The following is a 16086-nucleotide window of genomic DNA, read 5'->3' on the forward strand; positions in this document are numbered from 1 at the left end:
TGGGTAAAAAGTCCGTAAACACTTTAAAAATTCATAAATCCCGTAAAATTAAGCAAAATAAAAAATGGTTTGCAGATTTAGCATCGATAAATCACAGGATTCTTTTTAGGTAAGAAAAAAAAAATTAATTCAAAAAACAGCCGATAAATGGCGTTTCGTACGTAAGTGAAAGAATAGACACGAAAATAACAAAAATAATTTTATCAAATAATTTATTATTGCAATATGTGTTCAACATGTCCACCAGGTCAAGTAATTACCCATTGCAGGCGTGTCCCAAACCTAGCAACGGCAGAGTGCAGCATGTCCGTCTGTATACATGACGTCTCTCGGCGGATTGAATCTTTCAATTCCGACAGATTGGATAGACGGGATCGTTACACCCTTAATTTTAAATTTCCCCATAGCCAAAAGTCTGCTGGTGTCATATCTGGTGATCGAGAATGCCATAAAAACTTGCAACGCCTGCTAATGATTCTCTCTTCCCAGAACGTCTGTATCAGGAATTACTTGACTGGAATAATAGCGTGATTTGTTGCTCCATTTTGCATAAACGTAACAGCGGAAAGCGCATCTTTTTCACGCAAACATGGAGCAACCTTTTCGCGCAGAAGCATTAAATAACGCTGGTTATTTACTGTCACCGTTTTCCACTCGTTTACCGGACCCTGTGTTTCAAAGAAGAAGGATCCTATAATGAAGGAACTTGTGAACCCACACCACACTGTGACTTTGGGGGAATGCAGTGGTTTCTCAGCGTACACTCGGGAATTTGACGTCGACCAGGTGCTATACTTATGAGTATTAAAGTCGCCATGGAGCAAAAAATGCGCTTCATTTGTCCACAAGATGTTAAAGACCCTGGAGGGATCTTGTTCAATTTTGTGGAGAGTCCACCTCGCAAATGCTTCTCTCTCAACAGTATCCGATGCTAAAAGTTCATGGCAAGACTGTAATTTGTATGGATACTGATTAAGAACACCATGAAGAATGGTGCGTATCAAGGATGGTGGTAATCCCAAGCGTCTGCCTGCTTCTCGTGCACTGCTAGTCTTTGCCGCGGTTTTGGAAGCTAATATTTTCATTTCGGCTGCGACGCGCTCCGAACGTGTCTGCGTTAGACTTGGTCGTCCGGACCTTATCACAACCACCGATAGACAAGGCCTCTGCGGTCTTTTACTAAATTTAAGGTAATTTTGAGATAACAAAATATAGCCAAACTTTCTGACGAATTTATATGCATGTAGAGCCATTAAATAAAATAATGAGCAGATTATCATCATTTCAGTGGAGTACCTTTTACTGTGCTCATTTTCAAGGCAGGTTTCTCTTTAATAAATGCGATAACATTTATTAAATTTTCTTGAGTTATATTTAAATTATCCATGAAACCATGAATCTGGAAAATAATATCTGAAATCAGCAATGAATGATTTGTTTTCATTTCTGGCAGATGCTCTAATATTTCATTTAAATCATTAATGTTATTGATTTTTATTGGTAAAGTAGTAATATTTGGCATATTCGATTGGCTTTTTCTTCCAACAAAAGCTGACATCTCCAATAAATCATTTATTACGACAGATAATGCAATTTCAGGACCAGAACTTAATTCAATATTCACAAATAAAATTTGTTTTCTTTATGAATGATATTCCAAAATTTTTTCAAATTTACTAACGAAATGAGCTGCTTCAAGATTTTTAAATACTTTTGTCTTATCGTATTCCTTTTTTTCTATTATGCTTTCCTGGAGTGCTTTTTCTATATATTGTTGCTCTAATTTCATCATTTTTATTTCCGGATTTTCCCTCTGAAATGGTGAAGATGACATGTAAGAGGCAGAATTTGGCATCTGAGATGGAATTGCTCCAATAACTAGTCTGGAATATTTAAGAAGGGCACTTAATATTTTTCTTGACTTCGAATTAAATAGATTAGCTTCTCTTTCAATATCGTTTGTTCTAAAATGTAATTCACATGCCTACAGTAAAGGCAATTATTCATAAATACTGACTCCCTTTCATGTTTAATTTAAATGCAATAACAAATATACAATATGAAACAATATATAATCATAAGTATGGAGAGTTTTTATTTTGTTTCCTCTGAGGTATTAATATTTACTCTGAGGTTATATAATAAAATTTAACTATATAAACGTAATTATAGAAGCGCTATATAATAGTAAACAAAACATGTAAACATAATTATGACAAATATTGTAATTATTATTGACAATAATACTATCTACATTACAGCATTTTATGATATAATTTTTTTATCATCCACTTGATTAATATCACGAATATTGCGTATTATCGAGCAGTTAATCTTCTAAAGTGAGAATAAACGATTTTTCATTTTGAAACATTTGGCATTACTTTATAACAGTTAAGAGCTTACCCTACTTCTTCTTGCGTACAGCCGTCCACTCCGCCACCACTGAATGTAGCAGTATCGGCAGGATTTGTTGTGGCCGGCTGTTATTTTAAGCATTGTCCATCCTTGCATTGACCGATTTGTCACATTCTCTAAGAGGTAATTGGCCACAAAGTGGACAATTACAGTCTTTATTCCTTATCTACAAACTCTGAAATGGTTGGTAAAAATTGACAATTTTTGACATCATGTCCTTCAAAGTTTTAAGATTACCTGGTACCATCAGTACTGTACTTAAGTCATTATTTATAATTTTCAGATTTTTTCTTAGTTCCGAAATTTCAATACATTCGTTTAAATAGTGATAAACAGTACCGATTCCTCCACAAATGCATTTATTTTCCTGCATTCTTCCAAATTTTTGGAAATATGCAGGGAATCTTCCATGTCCTGATATAATTTTAATTATCAGTGGATGGCATCTTCTTATTTTTATTTCTGGATTAGGAATAAAATCGAAAGTTACTCTTCCGTTTTTGGACATATCTGTCAAACCATTGCAGCTTTGTTTCTTCTCTTAATTTCCATTTTAAGAGACCATTTGATTTGGGGACAACCATATCAACACTCTCTTTCTGTGCCGCCAACTTTGCATATTGATCCGCCTTTTCATTACAATATATCCCATTATGGGCATTAACCCAATTCAACTCTATCCACTTGTTGGTTTTTACACTTTTTATCTTTTCTTTTATCGTCCATATTTCCTTATTAAAATTGTGAGATAATTGTATGACTTGTAGGACTGATAGAGAATCTGAAAAAATTGAGCATTTCTGTCCTTCCTCCACCCTTTCACAATATTCAATGATCATCTTTAAAGCTTGCACTTCTGCCCTTGTGGCATGGTTCGATAATTTCACAAGACTTTTATCGATCTCTTTCCCATAGTAGTATACTACTATTGCAGCTCCTACTTTGTTTTCATCTTTTGAACCATCTGTAAAAATTTCTATTCTATCCATATCTGGGATTTTAATTTGAAAACCATGAATAAACCATTCTGAAGGATGTAGTTTGAACTTGTCAAAATACATCTCATAATCTTTTTTGCTGAAGCATTTCTTTCCTATTTTAATTTTATTATTAGTAGTTCTTATTTGAAATTTAGTGAATATTTCCGTTGCTCTGAGGTCCACAGCAAAATTTCCGTTATCACTTGAAGGGATTCTGTAGAAATAGTTCTATATGCCCCAGACATAATGATGAGAGGGCGCCGTTGGATTGAATTTAATGTTTCTCTGATTTTCTTTAGATTTAGCCTATGTCCCCATGCTCCGTGCCCGAAAAAAACAAATGGCTCAATGGCCCCAGTGTAGATTCTTCTTAAATGATATTTCCTTTTTCTATAAAATTTATCCACAACTGTCACTAGTTTATATGTTAATACATCCACTTTTTTCTTGACCTTACTAAGATGCGACGTAAATATAAATTTACTGTCCCATGAAACTCCCAAGTATTTAATTTGATTTGACACACTTATATTGTTATTGCCCATTTTTATGCTAGACGGATCTGTTAATTTTAAACGTTCTCCAAATGTAATAGGCATTTGAATTGTTTTCCTTTCATTAAACTCAATTTTATGCATTTTGCCCCATTTTACTAGCCTATGAATTATTTGTTTTCCTTTAATTTCCAGTTCATTTTTTGTTCTTCCCGAGATTATTAGTAGCATATCATCGGCATACGCCTGTATAAAGCAGTTTACTGAAAGATTGATTTTAAATGCAGAATTCATAACCAAGTTCCAGAATAATGGAAAGCTGCATGAGCCCTGTGGCACTCCTCTAACCATTATAAATTCCCAATTATTCTCTCCATCTTGGTAAATACATTTTCTTTCATTTAAGTAATCTTTAATCACTTCAAAAAGATTGCTCGGGCATTTCATTTTTATAAGGGCATATAAAATGCTTTTCCTCCATACTGAATCAAATGCTCCAGCTACATCCAAAGATATAACTGTTGTTTTTAATTTTTGATTCATCGGGCCTTTTATTTTACTCCATAGTGCATTTTGGGCTGTTTCAAAACAGTGGTTATATCTAAAACCATGTTGATCATGATGTAGTCTATTTTATGCCCTTAATATGTGATGTACTCTTTGAGTTATCAGTTTATCCAAGATTTTACTTGCTGTTGTTAGCAAAGAAATTGGTCTATAGGATTTAGGATCCTCTAAGTCTCTATTAGTTTTAGGAATTAAAATCAGTTTTGCAACCTTCCACTGATTAGGGAACGCACCTAATTCTAAGCAGTTGTTGTATAACTCTAAAAGTATAAATGGTTTCTTTCTGTTAATTTCAGCAATCATCTCCATTGGGATGTTGTCTAATCCAGGTGTTTTCTTCTTAGCCACTTTGTTAATCGTGGTTCTTATTTCGTTTATTCTGAATATTTTATCTTTTTCTTTTGTTTTATATTCCTCAATACTTTTCCTCATTTTCTTCTGCTTTTTACTTTCTTGTTGGGACTGTTCCTCTTTGAAAAGGCATATCACAGTAGTTTCAATTCTTTTGTATTTTTGGTTTTTGTTCCATCCTGTTTTTTGACACCGTGTAAAACTGTTTTCCTTTTCATTTTATCTGCCTCTAATTTATAAGGTAGCTCAAAAGGGTTCATTCTCTATATTCCATACTTTTCTTTCTTAACATTCCTCTGTATATTGATTCATTTTTTCATATATAAATTTGTCTTCTCTTCATTCTCTCTTCAGTGTTTTTACATCGTTGGTATCTATGCCGCAAGGCTCTTGTCAGTTTTCGTTGTTTCTCCAGTTCAGTGTCAGTGTTGTATCTTTGCCGTTTGATCTTTGGCTAATTCCTTAAATGAGTTCTGTAAATTCTTTAACCCATACTTATAAATCTTTTTTAGTTTTTATCCTTTGCATTGTTTCTCTTAGCATATTTTTCAGCCACTTGAGAACTAATTTTTCGAATTTTCCATTTGCTTAATTTAAATCTGTCTACTGAAAAAACTTTGCCACCCATATCAATTTGAAAATCCAAAAAGCCATGGTCTCTGAGAATACTTTGGATTGCCTTCCAGCTCATTCATCTGTCATGCAGGTCTTTAGTTGATACGGTGACATCAATCCAGCTTCTTCCACGTGCAGATTGAAACGTTGGCAATGAGTTTGGATCATTCCAAATAACAAGGTACTTCTTAAAAATGAATTCTATAAATGAGCCGACTTCATCTTGTGGTCTATGATCGGGAATTTCATTTCCCCACAGACGCCTAAGAAAATTGAAATCTCATCCAATAAGTATGGATAATGTCCCAAACTGTTCAAACAGATTTTCAAGTTCTCTGTAGATTTCTTCTTTATTGTGAATAGGTGAGAAGTATGCCGATACCACAGTAATTTTTCTATTTCCCACTGATAAATTGGCTGTTACTATGTTTTCGCTAGTAAATCTTGTCAAAACAGAAATATCTTGGTTTCTTACTGCTATTATCTCCTTCCCGTAAAGGTGAGCAATTATTCTCCATCCTAGAAGAAGTCCGATTATTTTTCCTTTTCATTGTATAGGGTTCTTGTAACAAGTAAACATATGGAGTATTGTCCCCAAACAAATTTCGGAGTTCCTTTGTCACATATTTACCCCGACCTATATTATATTGAATAACACGCCAAGAATTATCATTCAAAGGCTTATTATTCATAATTCGTCTGTTTAATTAATTTATCTTTCTCCCTGATAAATACAGGGCAATGCTCCGATGTTGCAATATGATCTGTTCGAATCATAATTTTTGTTTTTTTGCGATACTCTGTGCAATTTCTGCATTCTGGATTTTACTTTGTGCAATTTTTATAGTTATGCATTTCCAAGCGCTTGGAGCAGCTATCTTCTTTTTGCATACATTTACATCGAACATGCCCATATTTGAGACATTTAAAACATCTAAGAGATTCCACAAATTCTCTAAATCTATACGATCCGAAACCACACTGTAGTCTTGCTCTATCTTTAATTATTCGGAACGCTTTCGGGTCCAAACTTATAACCCAGTGAGACGAGCTGTCTCTTCCTTTTTTCCTATATAGAACCCGCATATTCCCTACTATGTCATTGCGTAGCTTGATTTGATTGAGAAAATCAAATTCCTAATCCTACCTGAATCTCTCACTCTTTTCCACATCATATATAATGATTTGGGGCATTCTTATCTGTGGAGTAGTAGCCTTGCATACATTTTGCAAATTTGTAAGACTGTTAATTGCATCTTTTAACTTTATTACAATTTCCGGCGTTTCACCCTGAACCAGAACTCCATTTCCCATTGCTGGCTTTAAACCCATAATTTTAATTTCCATCTTCTTTGGGCGGATATTCGCTTCTAATGTTTTTCTCATTTTAATCGATGAGTCAATTGTCTCTGTAATTGGTCTAACCACCAGTGTAGGCAGGTTTGCTTTAGGTTTTAGCAATGGTGTTGTTTTATTATCGTTTTCATTCGGGTTTGTTATTTTTTTTTTGTTGTTGTTGTATTTGATTCCTTTCTTCCCCCACCAGCAGCTTTTTGGAGACTTGGATCCTTCTAATAAAAGTTAAACCTGGTTTTAATGGAATTTTTTTCCCACTATGCCATCACTGTTTAGATTTATACCACATTTGCGAATGTTGGTCCATGATTATCATCTGTTGAATTCATTTTGGTTGCTGAAGAATTTGACAAAACATTCAAAAATAAGTCTCTCAGTTCTTTAGCCGCGTTACCTCAATGCTATAATTATTGATAATACTTTCAAATGTTTACAATATTCCCAATGGCCCGAAGGTTGCTTATTTTCCTCTGGTATTATTTCGTTTTCACTTGCATCCACATTCTTTGCCTTTTTAGCATTTGCAACAATATCATTTCCTTCTTTCTCTTTGCCTTTACGAGGAATGCACGGTCTTTCTATCTTTAGGGCGATTTTCCCCTGTTTTCATTTTTACATTTTTCTTTTTCCGTTTTGTGGCCATTTGTATTTTGCTGTTAGTCTGCATTTACAGTTCAATTATCTCATCTGAATCAGAATCCGATGATTTTTTAAAGTCTTTATATGTTAATTCTTTAATTGGAATTGGTGTATCGGGGATTATCATTTCCGCTCCTTTTGGCGAGTAAAATAAATTCTCATCATCAGTTAGAATTCCGCTATTATCAGCATATTGTTCTTTGTCCATCTTGTTTTTGTCTGATTCCATTTTTTCTAAATTTTTTTCACAAAGTCTAAATTTCTAGAGCAACAAAGAGTAAAGCTTAAGCAAACTTTTAACGAAATATTTGGAAAGCTTTCCCAATTTTAAATTTGAATTATTAGAAACGCATGTAAAAAACTGTCCAAATAAAATCTCAATCAATTTTTTTAGCAATATAAAACTGTCTAAAGTATAACAAGAATTTTTTTTCTAATTAGATGCACTAAAGAGAACTGCAAATTTCCAAACAATTTTGTTGTTACTAATATTCAACACATTTATGGACACTTTCCATAAATTGAAATTTAAAATTGGCAAAAAAAAAAAAAAAAAAAATGCAAAATAAGAGTCTTCACCATAAAGAAATCTTTGCAGTTCGATAGCAGTTTCTTAAATGGTAAACACGCAACAAAATAGCTACCCAGGCAAGTGGGCGTTTCTGCCGCAACTACACTTCAGAAAGTCAAAAACTTCTAAGATGCTAAAGAATTTTGAATTAAAATTCAAAAACCTGTTACTCCAGGGTTTCAGCTACACTTGATCATCACATTTAAGAGAAATTATGCATCATTTTTCATTTAATAGCCATATTTTGAAGAGCACAAGAAAATATCAACTACACCGATTACTGCGGATTCGAATCTTCATAGCTTACCCTACTCTACTGAGTCAGATAAAATCCATCACGATGTATCGCACTTAACCATTTTTTTTAAAGTTCTTTCTCTTTAGGAAATGAAAAAACACTGATTCTTGGACATTTCTATAATTTCCATTACAATTTGGAACACAACAGATTAAAGGCATTTAAATTTCTTATTTTTAGTGAACTCCAAATGAATTTTCTTGCAAACAACAAAACACGCTACCTCCCTCCTCAAACACGAGAATTGAGGTGTACTGGCTAAAAAATGGCGTGGGAAGGGGAGAGTTCATTTCTTATCAGTAAGCTTGATGAGAGTGAAATTTTTCCCTCGGTCCCCAAATTCACGCCCACTCGTGTAACCTCTCGATGAGACGTCAGAACTTTCTGCGACGTAAGTGTTCTGGCCTTGTCTATCGGTGATTGTGACCTTACACGATCTTAAACAAGTCGGAATTTACGCAGTGCAACAGTCGCTGATTCCTGGTTCGGGTAAAACAGCTTCATCAACAAAGCTTTATCTTTTCTACATAGAATGCAACTGAGAACTGATTCTGGATCAAGAGCGTAAGTATTTATAATCGTCTGTCATATTTGCATGTTCCCAACTAACAAGGGGAGGGAACGGGGTTAAAATCTGAGATCAGGATGAGATTTAGTATAATGGTAGTACACCTTTACAATGTTCATTCATGAAAATATTAAAACGCAATGGCCAGTCAATTTCGAGAAAATGGTCCTCAAACTTTTGGTAAAGCTTATATTCTGATAACTTGACTCCCATCCGGATGATCCCAATGACGTTGTTGTCTAGGTAACCGTCTTGTATGCGGACGGTCAGCATTCGAACCTGGCTGGAATTTTTTTCTTCTTTTTTTAATAATTCTTATTCAATTAAAAATTTGCAATTACTTTTAATTAGTATGTTTATAATTTTTTATCCAAAAATAAATATTTATTATCGAAATTTACAATAATAAAATTATAATTTTAAAAGAAAAACTATAGATACAGATGAATTTTTTAAAAGAAAAAAAAATTATTTAAATTTAAATAACGATTTACAGATAGTTTTAATTAATATATCACTTATTTTTATGCAAAAATGAATGCTTATTCTTTTAATTCTTAAATTATAATTTAGAGTTAAAAGGAAAAATAATTAAAAACGTAAAATTAATTGCTATAGATAGTTTAACTTGCTTGCATCGTTTTCAAACAATTTTCAAACTCTTGGATTTTTATAATAATAAATTATCAATTCTAACTCAACGAATCTGTATTTATATCAAAAATTGAAGGAAGCAGCTGATATTTGTTAAATATGCAAGATATCGAAATGTTTTTTGTTTCCAATGTTTTTACTATAGTTACCATTCTGGTTCTTGTATAAAATCGAAAATAAATATATATAGGATAGTTTTTTAGAAATATTTAATAATTTTTTTTACGATGTGAGTATTTATAATTAATAATTATCACCAATTATATTTATTACTACTTTTTAAATATTAAATTACAGTTTAAGTATTAAAAGAATAAGCCTTTGTCCTTGCATAAAAATAAGTAGAATATTAATTCAAACTATCTGAAAATCCTTAATCAAATTTACATAATTTTATTTTTTTAATGTAGTCTGTATTTATAATTTTTTTTTCCTTTTAAAATTTTAATTTTATTATTATGTATTTCGACAATAAATATTTATTTTTGGAAAAAAAATTACAAACATTTTAATTAAAAGTAATTGTACATTTTTACACGCATGTCTATAAATTAAGGATAATGCAAGGAAAAAAAAGAGTCAGAAGCGTAACAAATGCGACTTATTTGTAAAGCCTATTTATTAAAGAAAAGTTAAACAGCAAAAAAGATGCTATATGTTTGATATTAATAAAAATTGCGATTTTTTGCTCCCTGGAGCAAATAACAAAACTATTTACAAAAACCAATATTACATGGTTGGTATGATGGTTAATACATAGTATGTCTCCCAGACGATGCAATATAGTCCGTACAACGTCTCGGTATGCTGAGTTTCAAATTATCGATCTGATCGCTCAGGCAATGCTCTCCGAAGGTCCGGTAGACAAGTTGGAGGTGGTTGACGGGCTGCAACTCGTCGGCCAAGAGCATGTGTGGGCCAAGAATGTCCCACACATGCTCTACTGGATTCAAGTTCTGTGAGAATGCTGGCCAGTCCATACGGGTAATATCCTCCTATCGAAGGCATTCGTTTACGATGTTTGCAAGGTGAAGACGGGTGTTGTAATCCATAAACACGAATTCTGCGCCCATGGCGCCCCAAAACAAACGTACATGTGGTTCCAGAATGACGTCCCGATAGTTTTGGCCTGTCATGGTTCCAATCTGAGCATGCAGGTCAGTTCTGGAACCCAAAATAATTCCTCCCCAAACGAGCAATCCTGCACCACTGTAACGGTGTCGTTCAATGATGTTCTCTTGGTGGTAACGGGTACCTGGCATATGAAAGTCCGGCAAGAATCAGACTGCAAGCCTAACCTGGACTCGTCCGAAAACATCACACAAGTCCACTGTTGCGGTGCCCACAATTCATGCTCTCTACTCTAGGTTAACCGCAGGCGAAAGTGAGTTGCAGTAAGTGGAACACATCGGACAGGACTACGAGCATATAGACCAACCTGCCCTAAGCATCTATACACGGTCTGCCTTAAACTGACGTACCAGTGGCTGAAGAGAGTTGACGAGACATTTCTGATGCTGTGCTCCGTCTGTTTCTTTTGTCAGTAACGGTACCCGTCTTCATTCGGCGTTGTAACTCGGGGGCGACATGTGCTGTAACATCTACTCACATTACCATCATCTTGGAATCGTTGCCAAAGCCTGAAGATGATATTCTGGACGACTCCAAGTTCCTCGGCTACTTCCCGCTGGGTAAGCCCACATTTCAGACTGCCGATAATTCTAACGCGTAAAAAATCTTCCAAATGCGTCCTTTGTGTCATAACTATGCGGTTATTGCACTGAAAGGCTTATAAAGCGCTAGCGAACAATTTTACTTCTTTGCCTGTATTCCTTATACATCACTCTCGTCATTGTGACGTACTATCTGTGTCATCTGTGGCTTCCTGAAATTTGCATATGATTTTTGAAGATGTGTGTAGTCATTTTATGGGTGATATATGTCTTTTAGAATTCTATTTCCACGTGACTCTGAATTATCCTTAATTTATGGACATGAGTGTAATTCCTTAAAAATTATGAAAAAAAAAAGAAAGGAAGAAAGAAAAATTCCCAGCCAGAAAAATTACAACCACGCCATCATGATCAACCGGACGGGACGCAAGTTATCAATTTATAAGCTTTACGAAAAGTTTGAGGACCATTTTCTCGAAATTGACTGGCCATTGCGTTTTTATATTTTCATGAATGAACATTCTAAATGTATACTATCATTATACTAAAGCTCATCCCGAACTTAGATTTCAACCCCATGCCCTTCCACTTGTAAGTCGGTCATACCAGCACCACCTATCGGCGGTTTTTTGAATTAATTATTATTTTTTTTTCCCCTTACCTAAAATAAATCCCGTGATTTATCGATGCTAAATCTGCAAACTGTTTTTTATTTTGCTTAATTTTACGGGTTTTATGATTTTACGGACTTTTTGCCCACCCGATATAACAAAATAATTCTGTAATTTTTCCTAACTATCAATACTTTATGTAAGTTAATTTTTACTTTTTTAAACTTGTCTTCTGTGGCATTTAAAATTAAAAAACTAATTTTTAACTTGGTACTATTTAAAATATTGATCAGTTAAAGGTACATTTAATATATAATTAAAACAATTTGTATATATCATTAGAATTTTTATCAATAATCAAAGTTTAAATACCTATAGAATCACATTTCTTTTAACTGCTTTGATGCAAAATTGTAAAATGGTTTTTCTTATTTGTAGCACGTAATGCTCGTACAACTGAAGAAAACAATCCACCTCCTGCATCCACTACAAGATCAACTAATCGTTGGAGGGGTATGGTCATGAGAATACGCCTAGGTGAGTTGACATTTTTTAAACAATTAATAGGATTTGAAATCTCTTAATAAAAGTAATTTAATAATTCAAACTTTAAATTAATTTAGCCATTATTTTATGTTTTATGGAGTGAAACAGTTAGCTTAATAGAAGATAGTTATATTTAAATGGAAAATCATAAAAAATGCTAAGCCACATTATTACTAAAATGTGTATCCAGACTGTTTAGTGGACACATAAGTCAGAGGACTTACATATATATGGAATTGTATGTATGTTGTATAAGTGTTGCATATTAAAACAAACATGGGATTGTATATATTTTGAGTTTATGTTATAGTTATTTTATAGAAAAGTATACTTTCTGTTATCATTCAGATCGAATGCGATATTCTCATTGAACATGTAAGACCGGCTTTCAGTATTTGGTAATTCCAATGTTTAATGTTATAACTTAAAGAACTTCAGTTTTCAAATTGTTTCACATTAAAACCCAACTTTTTTCTTGTAAGAAATATATTTTTGAATTGGTTAATAAACATGCTGTTCTTTTCTCACAAAATATGAAATTTCGAAAATTCATTCAGAGCGTAGAAGATTTGAAAAGGACCCAAAATGAATACCTGGAAATTTTCTGAGGAGTTTGAAATTGATTTCAGTGAAAATATCCGTTTACACTGCATTATTCCTTCTCAAAACATTTTTAAAATCAACTGACGCTATTAATTTAATGAAATTTCACCGTACGTTTACACCGAATATGGAAACAATCCGTGCTTAAGAACATTTTTTTTGCCGGTTAATGACATTTCCACCATCAATTTTATTGATATTTAGAGCTTGAAATTCTGAGAATAATGTAATTATTTTATCTATTTTTCTTAATTATTTAAAATGGTAACAATAGAAATAGTCTAAATTAAACATTTAAGTATTATAATACAATATCAATTGGTAATTACTAGAAAATATATGAAAATGCTATCTGGTCAGTTCCAAAATATGAAATTTTCTACATTCCAGCCTATAAGATTCTTTGTTTTAACAGGGGTTTCTCATTTAATGTACACTAGTCGCCTTATGCGATAAGCTGGTTGGCCGGGGATATTGGTTATATTTAATTCCAATTCAGTCGCTTAGACATAATTTCATGTTCATGACTCCGTCAACGTGTCAGACATTAAAACCTGTTATTTTAATTGTCTTACACACGCTCTGTTTATTGTGTACATGATACTTCTCTAATGAAGATCAGTCTCATGCAATTAATGTAATTTAATATTTGGTTAATCTCTTTTGTAATTTTCAAATATTGAAAATTCATTTTCTATCCGTCTGTAAACTACACAAATATTAAGCAGAATTCTCCTTCTTTAGCTTTCAGCAATGGAGAAAATTAAGCGATTAAATATTTGATGAAACAAATAAAACCGTATGAATTTCAGGTCAGCAATGAAATCTGTTGTTGGACATTTTAAAAAAAATTAAAATTTCCCAAAATCAAGAAATACTTAGTACGATTATTAAATTTCATCATTAAATTAACAAAATTTTTTAAAATTTTGGAACAGAGTAAAAATTTTTTTTTAATATTTTCGAAAGTTATTGGGTAAAAATGTCAAAATTTTGCTCAATTTTCAATTAATTAAAATTCTAAAATGCTGCTAAAATCTCTCCAATGTATGTATTTCTATCCTTTAAGGTGCTTCCTTCATATATGCCAAATTTAGTAAATGTAAGTTAAACGGACTGATCTGTATAGCGCCAACATATACTTTCATCTTTATTATTAGTAGAGATCAGAGAATGTGAAAAAACTTTTTAAGCGGTTTTATATAATATACGAGCTTTATAACTTCATGCGTTTCAATTTAACTGTTCTTAGTATATTTGAAATACACTGTTCTTCATCAAATTGCCAATTAACGAATGAATTTACTAATTCCTAATTGTTTCTCTTATTTTCAGTAAGAGCAGTAAAGGAAGACAGTGGAAGTAAAGAAAGACAGAAGCCTTCCGGTGATGAGAAGTCCGACAGTGATGAGAAGTCCGACAGTGATGAGAAGTCCGACAGTGAGGAGAGGACTTCCAGTGACGACGAATAAGAAATTTAGTGTATCCAGTTTCGATTAACGTTATTTTTTATTGAAAATTCTAAATTATATTGTATACAAAATCTAATGCTGCACCATATGTAACCAAACATCTTAAAATGTAATGACACAAAAATGAAAAGAAAAGCTTAAAAGTATTTAATGATGTTAAACAATATAAAAATAAAAATTCAAAGATTATTGTGGTAAAAAAAAATTATATCAAGATGCAACTTATTTTTATGACTTATCATATAAAGCTATAAAATAATCTCATGATGTTTTTCTGTAAAACAAGTTTTCATCTACAGTTTTATTTTACTGATCTCTTTAATTGAGATCACTTATTTTCCAACAACACGAATAAACGTTCCTCATTGTATCTTCTAAGAAAAGGAGCAACATTAACTAACACAAGCTTTCTTCATTTACGTTCATTTGAAAATGGTTCAAAATCGAACTTGAGATTTGGAATCTCTAATCGGGTACACTATAACTACAAGTGTGAACTAGATGAATAAAATTTGGTACACAGATTTAGCATCTAAATTGTAGGTTGTAACAAGTTTGGAACCAAATCTATCAGGGGTTGATTCTCTGTCGCTCTGTACTTCCGTATACAAGTTAGAGTGATGATTGAAAAATGTAACAACATATATACACGAAATTTAATATGTGCTTTGTTTATTAAAATTGTAGCTCTGTTTCACATTGACTTTGAACTGGTATAAAAAAACATCAAAAATATATATTCGGTTCATTTTACTCTTATGGGCTCAACTCTTATGGGCGGAACTCTTATCACCCAACTCTTATGGGCGGAAGTATGAAAATAAGAATCTTAGCAGTCATTGCGGTTACGGAATTATAAAAGGGCCACATTGTTTTTTAACTCGAAGAAGCGGAGGATAATATTTTTACTACAAAATTTCTGAAACATCATTCCAGCTGGTTTATTAAAATCAGAACCATTTTTTGTTCAACATGTTAACATTCTTATTTTTTCCGAAAAAATTCAGGAAATGAAATTCTTTATTGATTTCACTGCTTCAGTTAGATAATTATTTCTTTTTGCTAAAATGGTGGGGGGAAAAAAGTGGTTTTAAGGACTAAAGATATAAAATAAATTTATCCAAAGTAGTAAATATTTTAATTATTTGATCAATATTTTGATGATACCTTTATGAATTTTATTTAAATGCATTCAATATACAAAGGTACTAAAATTTTTAGGAGAGTATCATTATGAATAGTATTTCTATAGAGTCCGAAAAAAATCCATTTTTTTTCTTTAAATAATTAATATAAAAATGGATTTTATGAATTGAAAATTAAAGTGTAGGGGAAAAAAGTTTTGAAATTTGACAGAAGCAGGATTTTCAATCACTGAAGATTTATTCTCAATAATTGCTTATGAAAGTTCCTGACAACGCACGAGTGGTTTAAGAAATTTAAAGATTATTCCCTTCAGAGTATTGAAGACTCAATGTACGTTTATATTAGAATAATAAATACAATTCAGATGTGAATACAAGTTTAATATATATATTAAAACAACCAAAATACATTCGGATTGTAAGCGATATCTTGACATTATTTTATTAGGAAATTCAAGGGACGAAGAAAAATTAATTGAATTACCGATGAATTTAATTAAAGAACTTTACAAACAGCAAAATGTC

The 16086-nt window shown here is 32.4% G+C and overlaps 1 protein-coding gene across 1 annotated transcript in view; it reads left to right on the plus strand.

Moving 5' to 3' along the window:
* Positions 1-14416, plus strand: part of LOC129959344 (uncharacterized) — a 40757-nt gene extending 26341 nt beyond the window's left edge. Inside the window, exons 9-10 of the mRNA XM_056072163.1 lie at positions 12234-12332; positions 14280-14416. Coding sequence (XP_055928138.1) covers positions 12234-12332; positions 14280-14416 — 236 coding nt within the window. The remainder of the gene's footprint in view (positions 1-12233; positions 12333-14279) is intronic.
* The last annotated feature ends 1670 nt before the right edge of the window (positions 14417-16086 follow it).

The sequence above is a fragment of the Argiope bruennichi genome, chromosome X1, assembly GCF_947563725.1.
Source record: "Argiope bruennichi chromosome X1, qqArgBrue1.1, whole genome shotgun sequence".
Classification (NCBI taxonomy): Eukaryota; Metazoa; Arthropoda; class Arachnida; order Araneae; family Araneidae; genus Argiope; species Argiope bruennichi.